Here is a 20,457-nt window from a genome sequence, read left to right on the forward strand (position 1 = left end):
ACATTCTCAGTCTAGCACCCAGTTTATGCTGTTAGAGGAATATATGGGAGACAGTAAGATTTGGACAGGACACTGCTGCTTCCACCATTTCATATAAACTTGAAAAGCTGTATCAGTTAATATCTGATCCAGTGTTCTACCACCCTTCATCCATCAGCTGAAAGATGACAACATTTTTGTCTAGTTACAGATTCTCTAATGAGACACAACACATGCATCTAAGAGATGATCCACATCTCTGGTCAGGCCTTCCAACATCATAAGCCTGAGTTATATGTGAAAGTTGCACTGATTATTTTTCACCTTGACTATTACACAGTGCAAGCTACTATTACAACTATAGAAATAAACTATCTGCTAACTAAAGAGACACTGAAATGTCCATAGGAAGCAATTAGGCACGTTCAGGAGTCCCTGTTTAGTATTACAGAAAATTCTTTCAAAACTCCTTTTCTTCCAACCAGAACTGTGCTTATGCCTTTCATGTTAAAATAGTATTAGTTTCAATAGCACAACAGTGCAGAAAATAATTCTGCTTTAATTCCCCAAGGATGAAAAAGAATGAGGAAGAAATAATGTGTTTATTTTTTTTATATTTAATTTCTTGATGCTCTAAATGCCATTTTCTGAGTAACTGCATCCTAAAGTGAAAAAATATAGGGATATGGAAAAAAATACAATTCTTACAGTTTTCTTTTGTCTCTCTGTGGGATGTACACCAAGAGCACATTCACATGTGAAAACACCCACAATTGCAGATCAGGATAAAGTAGAGAGTGGGATTGCTTGAACTTAAAAGCTCTCTACGAACAATCTATCTGGCACAGCCATGTGCAAGTGAAAACTTTCATAGAGCAAGAGAAAAAACAGCAGAGGTAGTAATTTCTAATCTCATCTTTCTACGGTCAGGCTCCAGATCCAAGAAGGGACCTAAACAAGTAGCAGAGAAAGCGAATTCAGAGTCTAGTAAGTTACAGAAGAAAAAGTATTCAAGTAAGAAATACAAAGATTGCTGATGACAGAGATGACAGGGAATTCATAAGAAGGCATGCAAATTTCCAGTGACATGCCTTGACTTGACAGGTTATCTTTAAGAATCCCTGTGGAAGGAACAGTTCATATTTATTTAACAAAGATGTGCTGGCATTCACACCATATTTTTCTAATGTCAAAGCAGTTACCTGCCCATTGCCCTCCAAACAGAGCCAGAAACACTACTCCTGCAGAGGAGATGGGGGGAAGATTTTCACAGAAAAGGGAAGCTCTTCAGTAGTCTCATGTTTACAAAGGAGTTTACTGGGTTGTCAAGGAGGAAAAAGCCCCGCAGCAATCCTCATACTACATGCTTTGAATACACACAATTAAATTTGTCACAAAATTACAGATGAGTCTTCCGTGAAACTTTGAAAGCCTGGCCCAGTACCTTCACCTCTCCTAATTGAGCTTGGCAAGGAGCACCGAGATACTGTTAAGTCTGAAAGTTTGCTCGAGAACCAGATCCACAGGTTGGAGAAGTTCTCTCGAGCCACTCCCACCTGGCTAGTGGGCAAACCACAGGGAGACTGCCAGAGCCTCCAAGGAGGGCAAAGTTGAGGGTAGGATGTGACACACTTACCACAATCATGCAGGCTACTTGTCTTCCTAACACCTAGCGTGGTTTATAGCCCCTAAGCAAGTGCACAGGACTGTTAGCTCAAACAGCGAGAGTTTAATTTTTTTATTGTATTATTAAAGTATGTATTCAGTAAGATTGTTTGCTCTTACATCCTTCAGACTGCAAATGGGATGTGGAAAAAAAAATTTGGGATCTCTTACAGTTAACAGATAAAGCAACAAGTCCTCATATTTTGTAGTTGACCACAAAAGCCAGCAAGGTCTGTGCTCTATTGCCCCTCTCTGTCCTAACCACCTCATCTCTCTGGAGCATGAAATATTTAAGTCCTGGAGTATTTTCACTTCCAGTTTAGGGAATCTCAAGTGACTGGATGCAATTAGTTGCACCAGGACCAAAACCAGAGCAACACATTCTCTGACTTTAGTATGCACTGTTGGAATTAAAACTGGAATTAAAACTTCCAACTGAAGCATGTTTTTCTTAAGTATACATAAGAAATGCCCACCTATCCACAAGTAATTTTAAGAGTAAAATCCCATTTTCAGAGCACAGTTTAATCTTGAGCCATCTCTAACCATGCTCAACTATATCCATATGAAAGCAACCACAACAACACACAACTACAGCTAGTTACATACCCACCAGGATGGAAAAATAAAATGTTGGTGAAAGGAATACCTTTATTTTCTTAAATACAACACTGCCATTTTAAATGAAGGAAGGTTGTATCAGATGGGTCACCCTCCTTCAAAACAAGTGTAAGCAAGACTCAGACACTGAAAAAGCACAAAAATAATTCGTAGTTCCGTTAACATGTCAATTTACTAATTTGAGAGTTGGGTCATTTACTAATGAATGAAGAGCACTTACTGGCAGTAATGTTGCAGAACCTGACAATGTAACACGTTTACCTACTTTCTCTTCCCCCAATTTTAAACATAGTTAAAATATCCGTTTAGAGGGTCAGAGAAAAGAATCTAGGACAGATCCATGACAGGAGTGAGTCGTTAAGTGCAGAAGCAACACAAAAACATGACTTCAGAGCAGCCGGAAGTTGAACAGCACATGAGAGATACAATCATATCCATAGGTGAGTAAACCCAGCATAATGCCATAATTAGGTTAATGTTGCATTTGAGCTTCTGGAATATACAACGTTGAAGCATTTTAATTCTATTGCTGTTTTATAACACCTGATCTGTCAGTCCTCACAACACTTTGGTCTGGAAATGACCTATTACCAGATGAAATACATAGAAAATAGGTGAAAGGAAAAAAAAGTCAAGCTACCTACAGGGTAACATAACAGGATTTCCGTGATCTGTGGTTACAATAAATGCAGACAGAGACAGACAGATTGTGCCTACCTGACTATGCATACAAGATTCAAAACCTTTCAATCTATCACATATAAATTATTACTGTTTACAGCAAAGGAGGTGATGTTCATTGCCAGCTATGTATGGCAACATATTTCTAAATGCTTGTTTTTATTTTTACCCATTACAGCTTAGGGTTGATAATGTGTGTGTGCATATTTTCTTCTTCAAAACCTAGAACAAGCTGAAGTGTTTTTCTAAAAACAAACATACACACCTGTAGTATTGACCACATTTTAACCACAGTAACAATGTCTTCTGTAACAAAGGTTTCTGGATTCTACAGTTTCTCAATGTTAAAACAGATTTGTACTTGCACCTTACTTAAACAAAATGTCAAATTGGTTTCTTCACTCTTAATTTCATCCTTTGTGTTAATTCCTTTATAGCTTTCATTATCACCTTCTTCACTTAAATTGTACGCTTTTGCTTCCTTACAGACTAGTTTGCCTTAGTTTGTCCTCTGTGTTTTTTTTCAGAGTTTTACCAAGTATTGATTTTCCACAGCACAGTTTCCTCTCTTTTCAACAGTACACAGTTAAGCTCATAAAACCAAACAAAAGAATTCCTTTCTAACTTTTTCCAGCATTGTTTGTTTAGATTTCTAGGCATAAAATTAACCTAGTTTCAGATAGCAAAAATTAAAACATTATTCTTGTTAGAAACTGCAGATACCAGAACTATTGCCTGCCAGAGAGATTGAGGCACCAGGTATGAAGTTTCAGTGTCACTGAACAGAAGTAACCAATCAAATTCACTCCACATTTTAGATGTAAACAGCAAACCAGAGCTTCCTTTTGCTTTAATCCCATCAACACTGGCATAATGCCACATAAGATAACATGCTAACCAGACTCTGGAAGCTGACAACTTAAATGCACAATAAAGCGGCAATTAAAAAATTGCGGAGATCAAGGAAACAAAGTAAGAACAGTAAGAACAAGTCAGGCCAGAGACTTGCTGAACTCAGCATCCTATGTGGGACAGTAGCCCACGTGAGATGCATAGAGCAAAGAAGAAGCACAAAGCAAGTGAGTACTTTTTCACTGATACTCCTCCAGAGAGAGGTGACTTGCAACTCCAGAACTTCCTAGGGGAGCATCATTTGAATTTCTAAGTTAATAGATTTTTCTCCAGAAAAAAAAAAAGTCCAATCTCTTTTAAAACAAGAAATTCTGGTAATATTGTAGAACATCTTAATATTTTTAATGTCAGCAAAGAAAGTAACTGGAAGGGACCACAGGTGGGTCACCAGCCATGGGTTTCTGATCCAGTCATTGTGGTTTATTATTGCTGCAACATCCAAAGAAGTCTCAGAAAAGTTAGTAAGTGCATGCTGATTGTACCCAAAAATACAAAAAGAAGTGGTGACCTCTGTTCAATGACTTTGTGGCAGCTAAGGAGCCTAAGCAATGAAGTGCATTTTAAAAAAGGTCACAGTGCTGATGGAAAAAAATACATGGAAAGATACTTTTCTTGCAGTTAAATCCTACAATATTACCAACACTTGGGAGATCTCCTCAAGAACATTTCATTCATTCATTCATTCATTCATTCTGGTTTGTTAGGAAAACATATAAGCTACATTATCATCTTCTTTCCTCTTTTTAAAAGCAGAGCCCAGTGCTGCTAACAAGAGAATTTTTATGATCACTGGCTGCAAGTCTCAAAAATTTAATCCATTTGCTTTTCTTCCATTTAAAATGTATGGTAACAAAGCAACAGAAATTAGCATTCAGTGGTCTCTTAAATCACCCCTCCCTGCTCAAAATGTGAAAATAAACTGCCACACATTATATTACCAGCAGTCTTCCTTTTTTGGCTCTAGGATAACAACAAGGATCATGACTGTGTCAAAGGCAAATGATTATTGTCTACATTATTACTTCTTTCTTTTCAGAGCTTCTGGAGCATGCAAGGCAGAGAGAAAACTATCACCACTGCTTTACAAAATGCTTACAAATTCATTGGTGGCAAGTAAGTAACAGCTGAGTAATATTTGAAAATCCTGCAATTCATATGCAGGGGATGTAAAAAGTTTTGCTTCTTCACAATCAAATATTTGAAGTCATGATCTACGAGCAACTCCTGCAGTAAATGTGCAGAAATGCTAACATGAGGATGCTCAAAGTAGTGGCAAAGTTATACACTCAATAAAAAAATTATGGGGAGTACTTTATAATAATGTAATACAACTCCTCCCCCTTAAATCTTACTGTCATTCTTGCCTTCAAAAAGTGAGTTGTATTGCAGAAGTGTGGCATAGAAGTTACACTGCCTTCCAATCCTATATAAAATTATGTTCTAATTTTCTTTTCCATTATATTTTCATTATTTCCTTTCCATTGTTTCCCCAATTATGATTTCTTTCACTTACCTCCAGCACTACAAACTATGATAACTTAAATATTAATACTCCACATCCCCAAAGAGGAGATAAGTGCAATATTTTTCACTTAGACGTATATATTAAAGTGAATCAACATCTCCCTAATCAACAGAAGTGATAGATTCGGGTTTTCCTTTTTTTTTTTTTTTTTTTACACTGAAGAAACAAAACCAGGTATTTTGCCACACCTACTTTCTCCTCTGAGTTCGTTAGATTTGAGAAGCCATCAATATGTATGGGAACCATTTATATAAAATTGTAAAGCCACGCAAAAAAAAAAAAACCCACCCCAAAACCCAAAACCAATTCTCTGCCCTATTCTGATGCCCACTGAACTATTTCTTTCTTCCACAACTGCTGCAGTTAGTACTAAGTTTTTAACAACGAAATGCTTTTGCAGATAAGAGAAGCATCACAGAATCAATACATAAGTAATATAAACCACAAGTCAAAAATAATACAAGAAACAAATCTATCTTTACTGTTTGCATAAGAAAACTAGACTCAAGTGCATATAAAGGTTACAAAGTAGAGGAAAATAATCACTCTCCTGCACTTTTTTTCAGACTTGTTTCACGTTCAAACATTGCTTTTGCTGTTGTTTAAACTGACTCATCTATTGTCTGTCTCACTGCTTTTTAGCCATGAGAGTGGCAGTTATGTCCTGTTTTATTTCCAGGTCCTGAATATGTACCCTTCAAAAAGTCTACATAACCTGATATCTTTTAATCCAACATTCCACCATAAACAACTTAAGAGAAAATATATCTCTTTCTCTTCTTACCTCCTCCTCCAGTTACTACAGGCTGAGGCCGATAAAGTTTCTTAGTCCAAATTGCTGCTTTGGCCCTTCCTTTCTAAACTAGTAAGTAAACACCATACAGAAACACTTATATTCTCCCAACACACCACAAGTATCTTATAAGGATGATGCTGCTGAGTCCCGTAAAGGAGGAATAAATTAGTCAAAGCACACCATCTGTAAAGTTTCCCGGTATACAGCTATTTAGTCTGGTTTTACAAGCAGTTCTGTAAAACTGTTACGTTACTGTCCATAATATTGTTAATTCTTTTCTCTGTACATGTCTGCAAAGAACAGGGCAAAAGGCAATATAATGTTTTATCTGCAACTGCCACAGCTAAAAAGTCTTTTTTTCTAATTCTGCCTTTAAACAGATAATGCATTATTAGATATTAGATTGGGGTATCCACCTCCACCAAATGGACTGAGTTACCTACTGAAGGATAAAACAATGTTTCCCAGACCTAATAACTTCAATGCAACTTCTGGCTCAGAAAGCACTTGAACTGCAACAGAGATCTTCCTTCTCCCACAGCACAGTATTTAACAAAGTACTGGGAGAAAATACTATTATAATTAGGACCTGAGCTAGATGAGCTTCAGTATAATAATTTTGTGTCATCAGCTTATGAAGAACATATTATTTATTACTTTTGCATTATACACCTATTTCCAGCTTCAGCCCACACCATTATACTCTGATGAATTCACATACAAGCTCCCCAAGGGAGCTGCAGTTACCCTGCTTACCCCAGAAAGAAAGTTCAGTATTGTGGGTTTATATTACTTTTTTATTTTTTCTATACTACTAGTTCTACTGTTGTCCCATCCCAGAAGATCCTAAGTGCTTCATATCCTAGACAAATCACTTTATGACTGGAACATACCAGATTCACAACTGGCAACATCAATATTTTTTTTTTTTTAATTTCGTGATGCTTCAGTGTCCTTCAACAAATACTTAGGTTTAAGAAAAAGAAAACCATAGTGCTTTTTCATAAAAATTAAAGATTTCAATTAAAAAAAGGAAAACAAACAAGAAAGCCAGAACTTAGCTTTGCACTTCTCCCTCACCCAACCAAGCAAATTAAAGAAACTTAAGTCTGTGAAGCCTGACACTAGCTCACTCCAGGGAAGCTAAATGGCCATCACCCCCTACAAAATCTATGTTGTCTCAAAAGCTCCTCTCCTTCCCTACGTCTGCACAGAAATTTTTATTAAAAACATGAAGTAAGCATAAAACTAGACTACGTGAAAAAATATTGTGCAAAAAGCCACACAGAGCAGCAGGTGGTAGAGAACTACAGCTACCAAAGGTATCCATTGCACTGACCAAGTGGAGACCCATTTGCAACACTGTCTTTTGCTATGGGACTTCTCAATCGCTCTGCTGAGAAAGCACTGAGGGTGGCGATAGTAAAAAGGACAAAATTCACACACGTTGAAAAGCCCACAGCACAGAAACACGGAAACAGGGATCTACCAAGGATCATTCTAGCCCCTTACTTTTGTCTCCAACAATTATTACTCTCAGATACTTAGGGAAGAGTTTAAAACAGGACAAGCATGTGGAAATGTTGCCACAGAACAGCCTTCCCAATTCCAGTTTGTGGCTACAACGAGAGGCAAGGCTTTTGTATTTAATTCTTAACAGATTTGTCTTCCATGAGTTTGTCCAGTTAGTCTTGAACCCATGTAATATTTCAGCATTTATATCATCCTGTGGCAAGGGAGCTCTGCAACTCATATGGTGGTATGAATCAACTCCTTTTCAATGTTGAATCAACCTTCTAGTTTCACTTGATGTCTCCTATACGGTACTGAGGCATTTTATTTACTTATCTGTTTATGAGGCATGGGTTTCTTCCATGTCCTCCCCACAGCAATCTCTTTTTGAAGCTGACAGTTTCTTTTCTGTGGAATTTTTCACTCATACCAACCTGCTCTGAAGCTCTTCTACTTCCACTGCACCTTTTTGTGAATGGGAAGACCAAAACTACTATCCATAAGTAGAGTTTATGTGCAAACTTAGTGGATTTTTAAAGTTGCAGTGTTTTTAGTGTTTTCACAGTATTTAAAACCCAACAAAACCCTCAAGTTTTCTCGTACATAACTACTTATGTCAGGATGAAGGTGCTCTGCCCATTGCGTTTGCCTTTCTGTTCAAGACTGGTTTTGTCACTTAGCTTCAATGTTCCCTTTCCCACGTACAGGAAGGTGGGAATGTGTCTGCAAAATACCAACAAGTTTGCTACAGTCACTGTTTCTGAAGAGTTGCAACCAGATGAGAGTATTTGGTGGCACAGGATTAAAACCTTGTATTAGGCAAGAGAGAAGCAGTGAACTGAGACCAAGCAAGACCAGGTGAAGGTGAATGGGGACAAGTGAGTGAAATAGTGACTGTGCTGGGAAGAGGAGACAGAGTGGGAGGAGAATGACTGGGACAGAGTCAAAAAGAATGCCACTGTGCTGGGACTGAGCAGTGAATCAACAGCCACGTGCAACAGCTTCTTCATGTGCCCAGGAAGTAGGAATAATAAAGTTGGGCTGAAGTTGTGAGTAGTGGGAAAGATATATGAAGTAACAATTTCATAGCATACTTCCAGAGAGATTGAGGACAGAGATAAAACCATCAAGTTGTCAAGGCTGTTGCCCCGGTCTGAGGGCAGTGTTATCCTAAAGGGGATAAAAAAAGGATGGAGCAGGGTTGTCTGCAGCTGGTCTATACATGAGAGTGTGTTAACATATTCCTGCAGAGTAGGCAAAATTCTCTTTAACATATTACAGTCACAGAGTTAGAGCCCATCACTATAAACCATCTCCACAGAAAGGGTTAATCAGCCACCAGGGTTATTAGTCTGAAACATGAGTGTCCTGATAACAAAAGAACTGTAAATCTGAATTGCCATCTACAGATGATTCAGACATTTGTACAGAAACTGTTTATCATAGAACATGACACAGACCCTGCCAAACTGGATATGAGAGGCATTAGGATTTCACCCCGCCCCAGTCCCTTCTTATTGTCCTCAAGAGAGTCAATCTCTCCCACAACATTTCATACCTGCAAATTTCTTAAGTTTTATTATAAACATTCTCAGTTTCTTTCCATTTGTTCTGCGCCCATTTATAGCCCCCCTTGGCTATCCAACACACACACTGCAATGGGAGGCAGGAACAAAAGTCATGTTTCCCATACCATATCACCAAATTGCATTCTTTCCAAGCTAAAAATACAGTGCCATGAGTTAAAAAAACCCTACAAAACAAAACAAACGCCCCACATAACTGCCCTCTTCCATGAGAGATAAAAACAAGCAGAGATATACAAGAGCTTCACCCATTAAAGAGAGAGAAACACACTCAGAAAACCTCAGGGGTTTTTAATAACCCTGAGGTTAGTACGGAATAGTTTCTAAACTTTGATTTTCCTCTGTTTTTGAAGGTATCCTAAACTTATTTCCAGATTTTCACAATTCAGTAGATTCTACAAAGAGCCTAACCCTTATTAAAGAAGGAACAGTTCTGTTTGGTGAAAAGTAACAAGAAATTCATAAGAAGGTGAAGCCGAAACATAGGGATAGTTGGACGATTTTGGTACCCCTAATACTTTACTTGTTCTACCAGGAACCGGATGACCTTGGACATTTAAGTGTCTTATTTTCACTTAATAGCCACTCTATAGGCAGTATTACAAAGGCACTTTTTTTGAGATAGCCATGCATGTGTCTTTCTTATACTGCTGCCACAAACCCCAACACCAGCTGTGAAAAAATGGAAGCCACAACTGCACTAGTAACCTTAAAAGGTCATGAAATGTTTTCTTCACAACTGGATGCAACAAACATGAGTGCTAGCAAAAAAGAATTTTACTTTCCCTGATATATTAGGTTCTTTGCCTGACACAATGAATTGACATGATGGGTGACAGAACCAGCCATTAAAAGGTCATAAATTTATTTTTAAAAAGAAGTGACAACACACAAGAAAGACTGAACCAAATGCTTTTAGAGAATTCAAGCCATTAGCCAATCTACTCAGTTTAGGTCTCCTTCTAGAACCACAGTACTTGGAAAGCACATTGATAAGAAAAAGAAATTATTAAGATTGGCATTTAACTAAAACTTCCACCATGTCCTTCAAAAAAGGATTTCCAACAAATTCAAAGTAACCTCTCCTCCCATTTAGTCTGAAGGTTCCTGAGCCAGTTTGGAAGACAGACAAATCAAAACCCACCAGCTTTCTCACTGTGCTCCCAGCATTGTGCAGAGCACAACACTATTAGCAATTATCCATAATGCCAAACAAAAGAAAGCCTCATCGGAGGTGAGGAAACCAGGAAGACAAAAGCCTTTAACTTCCTATTAATGTTGTTAACTCCCCTGGCTTTATCCTTTCTTTCCTTACAGTCTACACTCCCAGCAGTGCACGCTCCCCTCTTTCCTATACCCTCCTCTGCTGTAGCACTAGGCAAAATATCAACAGAAGATAGATGAGCCCCTCTTTCTTTGCTCCACCTCTTTAGGTGGAGGTCAGGGCCCTGACAGGACAAACATATACTGCTTTGCTTCTCCCTGGTACTCCTGAAGATCCACTGTGATGCTGTGAAGAGCCACTGTGTTGAGAGGTGCCAGGCCTGAGGAAACACAGATGCCTCCTGTGGCATGCAGCTACAGGAAAACTAATACAGGCCCTTTGAATCTTGTTCAAAACACCAGGCAAACATGGGGGAGGAGGTGGGGAAGACCACAAAGAGAGGGGCATTCAATACATGGATGCCAAGATAGCAACGCTGTCAGCTGCGCTTAAAGTTGTTGCTCTCCAGAGCAGTGTAAGAAAGAATATGGGGCTCAGTTGAAGCCTTAATTTAAACAAAACAGAGGGGCTGGATTAAGCACATACAAACAGCCTGGCGCTTCAAACAACATAAAAATATGGTCTGGGAATGGCAGCTCAAAGCAGAAAGGTCTAAAGTCTGTTTATGTCACTGTGATAGCTGCTGTGATCCATCAGATTTCGTACACCCAGAATGTGGTACACAGAAGTTTCTGTAAAAATTACATTCAATAAGTTATCCAGGAATTTCACAAACTTGGCAGAAAGAAGTACAGCTATCTCAGTGACACTCTGGGTCCCCCACAAGAGCACACACACTATGAGAACTGTGATCAAAGACACTTCCTTCAAAATGGGTATCGTGGACATCTGAAATTTTACACCACCAAAAAGACACTTAATGCGTATCAAGACACTCATATGACTGACTGTGTCATTCTTGAGGAACATAATGAGCCAATTCAGCTACCCTGAAATTTGAACTCCTGTGTCTTGGAATTATAAAGAAAAATATTCCCAAGATAATTTAAAGCATCAAAGCAAGGAACATCTGAGCCATTTAGCTATTAGCTGACCTAGTGCCTTCAATCCAGTTTTAAAATGAATGGGTCACTGTTTAATTATTACTGTTTAACTATTGTTTTCTTAACTTATGGAAAAAAAGTTATCATTCAGATAGCTACAGCTCACCCAGAAACATCCTGTTTCCTATTCTGATAATCTCAGCAAATCCTGGAAACAGCAAGTTGAGAGGGGAAATACTGTCTTCTGTGACTAAGGAAAAAGGCTTTAAAGCTTCATTTCTCCATCAGAACATGCAGAGACATCCCTCTAGATGGGATGCAGCAGAAAGCAGCTGGTGCCCAAATTTAGCTTTGTCTTGTCATTCAGGTATAAATCCTTCCACCTTGCTGATATGAATAAAAAAAGTACCTGTTTCTGCACCGCTATTGGACTGCCATCTGCTGATTTACAGGTCTTGCCTAAAAAGCACACCTGAAGAGACCTGCTAGAAGAGACCAGTTCTACTCAGAAAAGTAAGGTTCCTGTTTGTGGAAAGGCAGGGAGAAGAAAAGCAGGGGAGGGAGAAGGGATGCTGCCCAGACCAGTTATGCTGTCTCCATCCCTAGAGTTTTCCAGGATCCAACCAGAATATGACCTTGCACCTGAGCCTGTTTTGTGCAGGTTGAACTAGAGACATTTTGAAGTTCCTTCCAACCTGAATTACTCCATGAAGTGCATACTTAGAAATAATTGTAAGCTTGTGGGTATTCTGTATATATTCTAATACACTTCCTTTGGTAATGGACTGACAAAAGTAAGTGCTTGCAATAACACGGTCATATCATCATCCTTTATCAGTGTTAAGTCATCAGTCTGACAGGATGACACAAATTCCATTTGCCATAATAATGATTCCCTGCCTTGAGATAACCTCTTTTAAATTGTGTTACACAACAAGAGTCCTAGACTCAATTCTAATTACCAAGCCAATGATAGTTATAATTACCACCATAAGGGATCAAGAAAGCAAGGACACAAAAGCAGGTTCAAAAATAAAAGCAAAATCTTGGCCTACTCATTATTTAAGTGACCTATTCAGAATTTCATTAAACATGTTGAATCCCCCTCAATGTAATGCCACAGAAAGACAGAGTGTGGGTTTTTTTAAGAACAAAGTTAGGACAGCAATAAATCCATGAGCTAAGCAACTGAATGAACCTTAATTTGAAAGATCAGAGGGTCTCAGGTAAAAGACACAGACCTATACACATCTATGCACAGGAAGAACTTCTCATATAATTTGTTCTTCACTCAGGGAAAACACAAAAATAAATCTTTAGCACAACATTAAAATTACTTTTGCACAATATTCATCAACATCCCATCAGATCGCTCACTATCAGAGCAAATGCACTAGCAATGCATAAAAATACGGGCTTTTTTAATTTTGAGATGATAACATGATGCTGTCCTGGAAAACATGTATGCTGAAAAAACTAACACTAATGGTTAATCTTTATTTTAGTAGCATGGTGCCCAAGAAAAAAGTTCCCCTTAGGCATCCACCACTGGCAACTGAAAGTGAAGGAACTCTAAGATCAGGCCTTGTCAGATCTTTGTCCTCTAACATCTTAAAACAAAAATTCAAACACATATAAGTCCAAGGAAAGCTAACATAAAATAACACTCCCATCACCCAAAAATATCCAAAAGAAAGTAAAGCATGGCCCTGTCACATCTTGCTCACGCTTTCTTCAAAAATTTTGTACTGAACAGAAACCAAAAATTAGGTAACAGCTTCTCACCACAAGACCAGCTTCAACTTGCCTTCCTCATTACCCTCTATCAAGCAGCTTTACACATCAGAAGTGGATAGCTGATAGGAAAGACGCAGGACAGGGACTTGGAACATAAACTGAATCGTGACTGTAGCTTTACACCCTAGAGATAAGTAAGAGTTTTATCTTCCAACCAAAACAACACATGAAGCTTTTCTATGTCATTAATTATCACCGAATAGAAGTAATTTTAAAATTATATATATTGATATATATGGGGGGAGGGGGGAAGCCACAGTTATTAATCTTCTGAGATTTCCCAGTAGAAACCTAGTGCACTCCTACCAAGGGTAAATACTACCATAAAGATATTTGGCAGTAATCTTAAACCTCCAGAACCTCTTGGTATTTGGCATATTTTGAAGTGGGGTAAAATAAATTTCATGGTCTTTTGATTATGCACACACTCCATTAGATTCTAGAGATTTGCAAAATACCACAAAAACTAGGCTATATCAACATTTGGCTTTTTCCCCCCCCTTCCCTCACCATGAACTAGGCCACAAAATTAACAGGCCTTTTTAAAGAATATTCATACAGTAAATGACCTCCTATAGTGAATATTACTTTTCTATTCTCTGTTGGAAACCTCTCAAACAGCTTGCCTGCAGGTTTTTTTTCCTAGGAAAACAGCCTATCCCAAGTAAAGCAAAACAAAGACTGCAACAGGCACAGCTATCACTGGGGATTTACCCTCCTGTATACACTGAATTCCCAGAACAAAGTTTTCTGGTGAGGCCGACCACCCAGGAAAATTCCCATAGTGTGGCACTCCAACTGGGAAGGGAAATCTGTAGGGACATCCTCAAATTCCTAATGTACCCATATCTTTTATATCAGCATAACTATTGTGGTTAGGGTTAAAAAACTTTTATTAAGTATGGTTGCATCCCAAAAAATCCTCTCATGAGCACCATTTTCTAACATGTGTCTCGTAACATTTATCCAACTTTCCATGTACACTGGGGTAAGTCATGCTGGTATAATAAAAGCAGAACAACCACTTCCATAAATCCTAGTTCTGTTTTCACAGCTTTACGCAGAGTCTCTTCTGACGCTGCAGTCTGGGACTTGGGCTATATAAAACCAGTCCTTCACAAATCTGAAAGCTCTTGGCTAACCATTGCTGAACTCTGAGCTACAGATGATAAAGTGGGACTGACACCCACAGGAGTCAAATGAGAGCCATTCCATGTTCACAGAATCATGGAATCAATTAGGTTGGAAAAGACCTCTGAGATCATCAAGGCCAACCTATGACCCAACACTTCTGTGTCAGCTAGACCATGACACTAAGTGCCATGTCCAGTCTTTCCTTAAACACCTCCAGAGACAGTGACTCCACCACCTCCACGGACAGAACATTCCAATGTCTAACCACCCTTTCTGTGAAGAAATTCCTCCTGATTTCCAACCTAAACCACTCCTGGCACAGCTTAAGACTCTGTAGTGTAGAGTGACAAGGTCACCCCTGAGTCTCCTTTTCTCCAGACTAAAGAACCCCAAGCTCCTAAGCCACTCCTCATACGATTTTTGCTCCAGAACCTTCACCAGCTTGGTTGCCCTTCTCTGGACGCGCTCAAGCACCCCAATGTCCTTCTTGTAGTGAGGGGCCACAGCCAGACTCGCTGTTTCATCCTCCGGCCCCAGCAAGGCAGTAGGACCCTGCAATGGGGCTGGGTCATGGGGAAACTGGAGGCTGCTCTCCCTCCTGTGCAAGCAGAACTGGCTATCACACTCCACCCGCACTCACTCACGAGGGTTCTAATAGAGAATCGATACACAAAGTTAAATAGGTGTTAGTATGGCTTTAATCCACTTCGCTAACAGCCTTCCCTGTCTCTTTCCCACTGCCGGCCGAGGTTCCTGGGCCTGCGGTGCCCTCTGCCGGGCTGCTCCAGTACGGATCCCCGGCTCCTCCCGGCGCTCCGACACCCGCCCTCCTACTGATATTTCCCTGGCTGCCCCTTTCCCCTGGTTGGGCTCCTCTGAGCGGGGTCACAGCCCAGCCCGTCGGCTCTGCCCACCCGTGCCAGCCCCGGTCTCTGGGCAGCATCACATCCCAGGGAGCGCTGCCGGGCGGGGGTTCCCCGGGGGCACCACCAGCCCCCAGCACTGGAGGGTAAATCACAGAATCAATCGGCTTGGAAAAGGTCTCTGACATCATCGAGTCCGAGTTACAACTGAACAACAGGATGCCAACTAGACCACAGCACTAAGTGCGATGTTCACTCTTTCTTAAACACCTCCAGGGACAGTGACTTGCAGTCCATTCCAAATGTTACCTTGGCCGAGGGGGCTGACCCGTTTGGAGTATTTTAATGCAAATCCTTTCATTGTAAGATACTAAACAAAGATCTAGAGCTGACACAGCAGAATGCCTTCATTATAAATAAATGTATATTTTCTACAGAAGAGAGGGGGAAATGGTACCAAACCTTAGCCAATAAGGTTCAATTTTTACTGCTGTCCCTTTTCTGAGGTCTGCAATCCTCATGACTAAAAAGAGAGTCCTGTAATTAGTCTCCTACTTCATCATTGACCTCAGAACAAGCTCTATTCCAAATACCTGAATTTTTAGACAGTCATGGTCTCAAAGAACTAAATAGGAAACTGTCTCACCCACCACACTACAGGAAATTCCACTCTTGAAGATACCCAAAATCCAACCAGACACAGCCTCAAACAGACAGCTTCAGACGACCCTGCTACAAGCAGAGGGTAGACAACCTCCAGAGGTGCTTTCCCACCTTGGTCATCCTGTGACCACACTACCAAGTTCTATGTGTGGGGCTTGGTTTTGATGTTTGGCAGTCAGAGAAAACGCCTTGAAATTCTTGTGTACAGAATTCCTTTTGGAGAGACAAGGTAAGCAAAATTGTCACATTTCTCCAAATTAAATGCAATCAAATATGTATACCTTTCGTAATTATAGCAGAAGCTTTTTTTCTCAAACTTGAACATTTCTCACCTTACAAAGCTCATCATTCTCTTCTCTAACAGGCAGGGAATTAATATTTGTGCAAGAGTCCGAGTCTGATATCTCTAGTAAGCTGTCATCTTTTTCTGATCCATCGCACTTATTGGTAGAATCACTATCGTTCTCCCAATCGATGAACTCCAATTCATCTAAAATAGAACATTGGTAAAAAGAGTTTTTTCTTAATCATCATCTATTAAAAGCATGAAGTCAAAGTAATAATACAGTTATCCTGAACTTGAAGCAAAAAATGCAATGTTTTTCTTTTTCCTGTGTTCAACTGATCTTCAACTACTTTGTCTCTCAAAAAATCCTACTAGAAGAAAATCTTCTGTGAAGAAAGATAAACATTACACACACAAAAATTACTTCAAAGCACTGTTTGGCAGTGCCTTTAGCTGCGCAGGTACATAGGGTGGTTTTTTTTAGTTTAGTTATTAGTTTTTCCATGGTTTAATTAGGGTACTTTTTTGCCCAGTTGTATTGTAGTTTCCAAGTGCTTTTTCAGAGTTAGTTAGCTGTTCTAAGCAAGTGCTTCAAAAAGTGTTAGTTAACATCTGCTGTTACTGGTAACCCTCAGAGAGGAATGGTAAAGCTAGTTGAAATGGTCACCTCCTAGAACACCATGCCTAAACATACAGGTCTGCAATTCAAACCTCTAAGCACACCAGAGAGAGGATTGCTTAGGATAAATTAATAGAAACAGGCACAAGAAAAGACAGAGTTTAAAAAAACAAAACAACAAACAAACCCACAACAAAATGGCAATAAACAAAGAGATGCAGATACAAATGCAGAACTTTTCTTCCACCATCCTCGTGACCAGGTGGTATTTAACGCAACTCCGAAAGTACACTTATACCTCTGAGGATCTACTGAAGGTTTCATGGAAACCTGAGCTGCAATAGCAGCCTCACCACTCTTCAGGTCCAAGTGCCACAAGGTACTGAGAGGGATAATCTCAATGCCCTTTTGTATAAACAAGCATGTTCAGAGGAGAAGGGATGAAAGCTTTTCTGGGTTTTGCTTTTGTAAATGTCATACTTCTAACACCAGAATAGTCACGTATAGGGAAGATGCAGCACCTGCAGAATACTCCAGACAGACATACATACCCCTGGAACTGTGGTAGTACCTTCTGGACTTGGTAGTGCAGTGCTATAGTCTAAGACACTAGTTTCTTTATTGAACTTCCTGAAGTCACCCACACAAATAAACATACAGATCTGGTGTTCCCTGCTTTGTCACACACACAAATGCACTTCTGTTTCTAATTATGAGAAAGTTTCATCAGCAATTTTAAACACAGACCCTGGTGACCAGGTAGCACAAAGAGGTTTCTCTTGAAGCTGTGTGACAAGTTGTGTGTAACTTGTGACAGCAGTATAAATCCTTAATAAAATACAAGACAACACGATTTATCTTGTCACACTGAAGCACTTCACATGAAAGGGAATGTCACTTTTAAAAATAACTTTTTCAGCTACTGTAGCCATTTCTACAACTATACCTATATATGCACACACACAGATTACACACTAATTACAGCACTTTACATACTCTATGATGGTTACTCCAAAAAGTGTAGAAATCTTTTACTCCCCATTGCTTTCAGGATATTTTTGGGTTTAGAAGAAAAACAGGAAATTACTGGATTTTCTCAGTACCTCCAAACAGATACACAATTCATCAGGGTTTCTTCAATTACACAGAGAAACTAAATTTTGCTACCTTACAAGATTAAAAATAAATCTGTGTATTGTCTCTTAAAAAAAAAAAACAACAAACAAACAAAAGAGAGAGAAAGATTAAAGCCTGCACTTTCATGGGACAAGTGTGACAGAATGATATTATAGCAGGTTAGAAAGATTCCTGGTCAGCAATAGATTACAGTTTAGAAAATGGACAGTCCTTCCATTTCAAGAAGAAGAAAATTACTAGGAATTATAAAAGACAACCTCAGATATGACAATGGCACTGTTAAAAGGGTGATAAAAATATGGATGAAAGGAGGAAGATTTTGCATTTTTGTTTTAAATATAAGGAGTATGTTTATCCAGAGTCACACACAGAAAGTATATCAGTCAATCCATTTGTTCAGCTCACAACGGTCTTTGAACACTTTGCCAGACATCCAGAATGTGAAATCTGGCTGTAATGCTTCACATCTAGCTGAAGTAATACAAAGTTAACGTGATTTATTTTTCACATTGAAAATACTTCCCAACAAGTTCTAATGCAACTTACATACTACCCTAATTAACACTTGTAATAATACAGCACACTAGATTTTTCTGTCTTCAGACACACTTTTTAATCAATTTCTCTCCTTTACTCTGCTCCTTTACTCCAAGGTTTAAAGTTTTTGTACATAATTTATAGCAAGATCTTATTCTATACCCAGATGAAATTTATGAAGAAAAACCCCTCCAACTGACCCAACCAAAACAGGATTAGATCATGTCATTTCTGTCAGAATGACCTCGGAGTATTCTCATTACAGCACTTGAAGTTGACAGAATGTTTCTTGATAAATCTGCTTGCATTTGAACTTACCTTCACTGCTTTTGTCCTCCAACAATAAATCATGTCTGCTAGGCAATTCCTCTGTTTTGGAAGTGTGATTTTTTTTGCTGTGCAACCTTGGAATCAATGTTTTATTTTCATTGTCTGAAAAATCACTGCCACTAGAGGTCCATATTATGTCCTCAGCTTCCCTAGAGCTTTCAGCAGCAGCATCAGCATCTATTAAAAAGTAAAGTGTTAGACTGTTACAGAAAGGAAGTTTTGTTAAATTTAAAATTATAAAAAATTAAACTATACTATTTTTAACAAGAGAAATTATCAACTCTCTGATGCTACAGGCATCAGAGATTAATACTGAAGCATCAACACACATATTTCTTACACATACATGCATTATTTTCCTTTTGGCTCTCCATAATAAATGGTAATACTTCATTTTATACAATGAGGCTATCACTCCGTCCTTCAGCAGAGTAAGGACAAGCATGACTATCTGACATTTAGTCCTCTACACACAGTCCTAATGCTCCCCCATATGTGCCCTTGTAAAATGGTAAGAGGTTTAAATAAAGACTGTCCTTAAAATTCTGTGTTTGGGATTTCTCTGATTTCATGCAACGAATAACAAACAAATAAAAGTATTTCACCAGTAGTATTTCACTCAGTTTTCTCCTGTGGGGAAAAAAATAGAAAAGTCCAACTTTTCAGGAGTTGTAAAGAAAAGTTGTTGGGTTTTTGAAGTAATACATTTTAATTCAAAATACCTTTCTCCATCATTTTAATAACAAAAACAAGGAAAAGAGGCTTCATGCTTAGCATAAAGCATACAAACTAGTAATCATAGGAAGGCAGAACTTTCCACTTCTTACCACTACTGAAACTTCATACGTAAATGGGAAGCTAGACAATTACTGGGGATTTGGAATTTAGCAGAAGGGCCTAGAGGAAACACAACCACATCTCCTCCTGCAACACACAGAGGTTCTTCTCAGAAATCTGGAAAAGTTAGAACCCCAAAAGATAGACAGAAAGTGCCCAGTAGGTCACCTACTTAGGTCCAACAGAAACAGTACAGCTGCTAGAGCAAACGGAAATAGAGACTGAAGAAGCCACTACCCCCTCCTTCTTTCCTTTCCTCCAGACTCAAGAAAGGAAAGAACTGGAAAGAATTGATAAGTCCTCCTCCTCTTTATTTTGCCTAGAGTTCTTTTTTTTCTAATTACAATATTAAATGTCTCAGGTGCATACAGAAGACTGCAAAAGCAGGAGGTTGATAAAATTCTGTTTTTCTACCTATTACTCATATTTACAAAATGCATATTATCTCTCATGCCTGCTTGTCTGTCTCTAGCAGAAAACAGAATAATTTCACCCTCAGTCTATATAGCTAAGGGTTATTTTTCATTCTCTCCTGTTAAAAATGTAAAGAACTTAAATACCCTGTCCTTGTTATAACCACATACAGTATTAGTGATGCCTCTCTCCCCGTGTTCAAGAGCAATAGCTGAGTGACTGCAGCTCTGCAGAATATATTTGGCACTCTAGGTGAAGAGAAGAGCCCAACAGCAACAGCAAGAGACTGTGTGTC

The 20,457-nt window shown here is 39.0% G+C and overlaps 1 protein-coding gene across 1 annotated transcript in view; it reads right to left on the reverse strand.

The window, feature by feature from the left end:
• Positions 1 to 20,457, reverse strand: part of SPIDR (scaffold protein involved in DNA repair) — a 199,020-nt gene that overhangs the window by 169,783 nt on the left and 8,780 nt on the right. Inside the window, exons 4-6 of the mRNA XM_027890237.1 lie at positions 18,900 to 19,088; positions 16,335 to 16,492; positions 14,892 to 15,028 (exon numbers count right to left, since the gene is read on the reverse strand). Of these exons, the coding sequence (XP_027746038.1) occupies positions 14,892 to 15,028; positions 16,335 to 16,492; positions 18,900 to 19,088 (484 nt within the window). The remainder of the gene's footprint in view (positions 1 to 14,891; positions 15,029 to 16,334; positions 16,493 to 18,899; positions 19,089 to 20,457) is intronic.

Source organism: Empidonax traillii, unplaced genomic scaffold, assembly GCF_003031625.1.
Source record: "Empidonax traillii isolate 1590-97213 ecotype Southwest subspecies unplaced genomic scaffold, ASM303162v1 scaffold281:size1424471, whole genome shotgun sequence".
Lineage (NCBI taxonomy): Eukaryota > Metazoa > Chordata > Aves > Passeriformes > Tyrannidae > Empidonax > Empidonax traillii.